This window comes from Callionymus lyra, chromosome 1, assembly GCF_982586985.1.
Source record: "Callionymus lyra chromosome 1, fCalLyr1.hap1.1, whole genome shotgun sequence".
Taxonomy (NCBI): domain Eukaryota; kingdom Metazoa; phylum Chordata; class Actinopteri; order Syngnathiformes; family Callionymidae; genus Callionymus; species Callionymus lyra.
Window position 1 is genome coordinate 54,610,624 of NC_141818.1, and position 5,000 is coordinate 54,615,623.

At 41.1% G+C, this 5,000-nt stretch overlaps 1 protein-coding gene across 1 annotated transcript in view; it reads right to left on the minus strand.

Annotated features, from left to right (window-relative positions):
* The window catches only part of LOC148090165 (protein unc-13 homolog B-like), a 198,597-nt gene that overhangs the window by 31,058 nt on the left and 162,539 nt on the right, over nt 1–5,000 (minus strand). The window contains exon 27 of the mRNA XM_087779050.1: nt 83–107. Coding sequence (XP_087635176.1) covers nt 83–107 — 25 coding nt within the window. The remainder of the gene's footprint in view (nt 1–82; nt 108–5,000) is intronic.

Sequence of the window (5,000 nt, forward strand, 5' to 3'; positions counted from 1 at the left end):
AAACATGTGATCATTTATAATTATTTATGGTATAAATCAAGCATTTCTTAAATAATGCTGTGCAGCTTGTTAGGCTCGGTTGCTATGGCGACCCGTCTCAGGAAGTACTAGTGATCCAGTGAAGTAATACTAACTTATGATTTAGTCAAACACTAGTGATCCAGTGAAGTAATACTAACTTCTGATCTAGTCAAACACTAGTGATCCAGTGAAGTAATACTAACTTATGATCTAGTCAAACACTAGTGATCCAGTGAAGTAATACTAACATCTGATCTAGTCAAACACTAGTGATCCAGTGAAGTAATACTAACTTATGATCTAGTCAAACACTAGTGATCCAGTGAAGTAATACTAACTTATGATCTAGTCAAACACTAGTGATCCAGTGAAGTAATACTAACTTATGATCTAGTCAAACACTAGTGATCCAGTGAAGTAATACTAATTTATGATCTAGTCAAACACTAGTGATCCAGTGAAGTAATACTAACTTATGATCTAGTCAAACACTAGTGATCCAGTGAAGTAATACTAACTTCTGATCTAGTCAAACACTAGTGATCCAGTGAAGTAATACTAACTTCTGATCTAGTCAAACACTAGTGATCCAGTGAAGTAATACTAACTTATGATCTAGTCAAACACTAGTGATCCAGTGAAGTAATACTAACTTATGATCTAGTCAAACACTAGTGATCCAGTGAAGTAATACTAACTTGTGATCTAGTCAAACACTAGTGATCCAGTGAAGTAATACTAACTTCTGATCTAGTCAAACACTAGTGATCCAGTGAAGTAATACTAACTTCTGATCTAGTCAAACACTAGTGATCCAGTGAAGTAATACTAACTTCTGATCTAGTCAAACACTAGTGATCCAGTGAAGTAATACTAACTTATGATCTAGTCAAACACTAGTGATCCAGTGAAGTAATACTAACTTATGATCTAGTCAAACACTAGTGATCCAGTGAAGTAATACTAACTTATGATCTAGTCAAACCCTAGTGATCCAGTGAAGTAACACTAACTTATGATCTAGTCAAACACTAGTGATCCAGTGAAGTAATACTAACTTATGCTCTAGTCAAACACTAGTGCTCCAGTGAAGTAATACTAACTTATGATCTAGTCAAACACTAGTGATCCAGTGAAGTAATACTAACTTCTGATCTAGTCAAACACTAGTGATCCAGTGAAGTGATACTAACTTATGATCTAGTCAAACACTAGTGATCCAGTGAAGTAATACTAACTTCTGATCTAGTCAAACACTAGTGATCCAGTGAAGTAATACTAACTTCTGATCTAGTCAAACACTAGTGATCCAGTGAAGTAATACTAACTTATGATCTAGTCAAACACTAGTGATCCAGTGAAGTAATACTAACTTGTGATCTAGTCAAACACTAGTGATCCAGTGAAGTAATACTAACTTGTGATCTAGTCAAACACTAGTGATCCAGTGAAGTAATACTAACTTCTGATCTAGTCAAACATTAGTGATCCAGTGAAGTAATACTAACTTCTGATCTAGTCAAACACTAGTGATCCAGTGAAGTAATACTCACTTCTGATCTAGTCAAACACTAGTGATCCAGTGAAGTAATACTAACTTATGATCTAGTCAAACACTAGTGATCCAGTGAAGTAATACTAACTTATGATCTAGTCAAACACTAGTGATCCAGTGAAGTAATACTAACTTATGATCTAGTCAAACCCTAGTGATCCAGTGAAGTAACACTAACTTATGATCTAGTCAAACACTAGTGATCCAGTGAAGTAATACTAACTTAAGCTCTAGTCAAACACTAGTGCTCCAGTGAAGTAATACTAACTTATGATCTAGTCAAACACTAGTGATCCAGTGAAGTAATACTAACTTCTGATCTAGTCAAACACTAGTGATCCAGTGAAGTAATACTAACTTCTGATCTAGTCAAACACTAGTGATCCAGTGAAGTAATACTAACTTATGATCTAGTCAAACACTAGTGATCCAGTGAAGTAATACTAACTTATGATCTAGTCAAAGACTAGTGATCCAGTGAAGTAATACTAACTTATGATCTAGTCAAACACTAGTGATCCACTGAAGTAATACTAACTTATGATCTAGTTATCAGATCAGTCAGATCAGTGTTCAGGTCAGTGTTCAGATCAGTGTTCAGGTCAGTGTTCAGGTCAGTGTTCAGGTCAGTGTTCAGGTCAGTGTTCAGGTCAGTGTTCAGGTCAGTGTTCAGGTCAGTGTTCAGGTCAGTGTTCAGATCAGTGTTCAGGTCAGTGTTCAGGTCAGTGTTCAGATCAGTGTTCAGGTCAGTGTTCAGGTCAGTGTTCAGGTCAGCGTTCAGGTCAGTGTTCAGATCAGTGTTCAGGTCAGTGTTCAGGTCAGTGTTCAGGTCAGTGTTCAGGTCAGTGTTCAGATCAGTGTTCAGATCAGTGTTCAGGTCAGTGTTCAGATCAGTGTTCAGGTCAGTGTTCAGGTCAGTGTTCAGATCAGTGTTCAGGTCAGTGTTTAGGTCAGTGTTCAGATCAGTGTTCAGATCAGTGTTCAGGTCAGTGTTCAGGTCAGTGTTCAGATCAGTGTTCAGGTCAGTGTTCAGGTCAGTGTTCAGATCAGTGTTCAGATCAGTGTTCAGGTCAGTGTTCAGGTCAGTGTTCAGATCAGTGTTCAGGTCAGTGTTCAGGTCAGTGTTTAGGTCAGTGTTCAGATCAGTGTTCAGGTCAGTGTTCAGGTCAGTGTTTAGGTCAGTGTTCAGATCAGTGTTCAGATCAGTGTTCAGGTCAGTGTTCAGGTCAGTGTTCAGATCAGTGTTCAGGTCAGTGTTTAGGTCAGTGTTCAGATCAGTGTTCAGGTCAGTGTTCAGGTCAGTGTTCAGGTCAGTGTTCAGATCAGTGTTCAGATCAGTGTTCAGGTCAGTGTTCAGGTCAGTGTTCAGATCAGTGTTCAGATCAGTGTTCAGGTCAGTGTTCAGGTCAGTGTTCAGGTCAGTGTTCAGATCAGTGTTCAGGTCAGTGTTCAGGTCAGTGTTCAGATCAGTGTTCAGGTCAGTGTTCAGGTCAGTGTTCAGATAAGTGTTCAGGTCAGTGTTCAGGTCAGTGTTCAGATCAGTGTTCAGATCAGTGTTCAGGTCAGTGTTCAGATCAGTGTTCAGGTCAGTGTTCAGATCAGTGTTCAGGTCAGTGTTCAGATCAGTGTTCAGGTCAGTGTTCAGGTCAGTGTTCAGGTCAGTGTTCAGGTCAGTGTTCAGATCAGTGTTCAGGTCAGTGTTCAGGTCAGTGTTTAGGTCAGTGTTTAGGTCAGTGTTCAGATCAGTGTTCAGATCAGTGTTCAGATCAGTGTTCAGGTCAGTGTTCAGGTCAGTGTTCAGGTCAGTGTTTAGGTCAGTGTTCAGATCAGTGTTCAGATCAGTGTTCAGGTCAGTGTTCAGGTCAGTGTTCAGGTCAGTGTTTAGGTCAGTGTTCAGATCAGTGTTCAGATCAGTGTTCAGATCAGTGTTCAGATCAGTGTTCAGATCAGTGTTCAGATCAGTGTTCAGATCAGTGTTCAGATCAGTGTTCAGATCAGTGTTCAGGTCAGTGTTCAGGTCAGTGTTGAGATCAGTGTTCAGGTCAGTGTTCAGGTCAGTGTTCAGATCAGTGTTCAGGTCAGTGTTTAGGTCAGTGTTCAGATCAGTGTTCAGGTCAGTGTTTAGGTCAGTGTTCAGGTCAGTGTTCAGATCAGTGTTCAGATCAGTGTTCAGATCAGTGTTCAGATCAGTGTTCAGGTCAGTGTTCAGGTCAGTGTTGAGATCAGTGTTCAGGTCAGTGTTCAGGTCAGTGTTCAGATCAGTGTTCAGGTCAGTGTTTAGGTCAGTGTTCAGATCAGTGTTCAGGTCAGTGTTTAGGTCAGTGTTCAGGTCAGTGTTCAGATCAGTGTTCAGATCAGTGTTCAGGTCAGTGTTCAGGTCAGTGTTTAGGTCAGTGTTCAGATCAGTGTTCAGATCAGTGTTCAGATCAGTGTTCAGGTCAGTGTTCAGGTCAGTGTTCAGGTCAGTGTTCAGATCAGTGTTCAGATCAGTGTTCAGATCAGTGTTCAGATCAGTGTTCAGGTCAGTGTTCAGGTCAGTGTTCAGATCAGTGTTCAGGTCAGTGTTCAGATCAGTGTTCAGGTCAGTGTTCAGGTCAGTGTTCAGATCAGTGTTCAGGTCAGTGTTCAGGTCAGTGTTCAGATCAGTGTTCAGATCAGTGTTCAGGTCAGTGTTCAGGTCAGTGTTCAGATCAGTGTTCAGATCAGTGTTCAGATCAGTGTTCAGGTCAGTGTTTAGGTCAGTGTTCAGATCAGTGTTCAGATCAGTGTTCAGGTCAGTGTTCAGGTCAGTGTTCAGGTCAGTGTTTAGGTCAGTGTTCAGATCAGTGTTCAGATCAGTGTTCAGGTCAGTGTTCAGGTCAGTGTTCAGATCAGTGTTCAGATCAGTGTTCAGGTCAGTGTTCAGATCAGTGTTCAGATCAGTGTTCAGATCAGTGTTCAGATCAGTGTTCAGGTCAGTGTTTAGGTCAGTGTTCAGATCAGTGTTCAGATCAGTGTTCAGATCAGTGTTCAGGTCAGTGTTTAGGTCAGTGTTCAGATCAGTGTTCAGATCAGTGTTCAGGTCAGTGTTCAGGTCAGTGTTCAGGTCAGTGTTCAGGTCAGTGTTCAGATCAGTGTTCAGGTCAGTGTTCAGGTCAGTGTTCAGGTCAGTGTTCAGGTCAGTGTTCAGGTCAGTGTTCAGATCAGTGTTCAGATCAGTGTTCAGGTCAGTGTTCAGGTCAGTGTTTAGGTCAGTGTTCAGATCAGTGTTCAGATCAGTGTTCAGATCAGTGTTCAGGTCAGTGTTCAGGTCAGTGTTCAGGTCAGTGTTTAGGTCAGTGTTCAGATCAGTGTTCAGATCAGTGTTCAGATCAGTGTTCAGGTCAGTGTTCAGGTCAGTGTTCAGATCAGTGTTCAGGTCAGTGTTCAGATCAGTGTTCAGGTC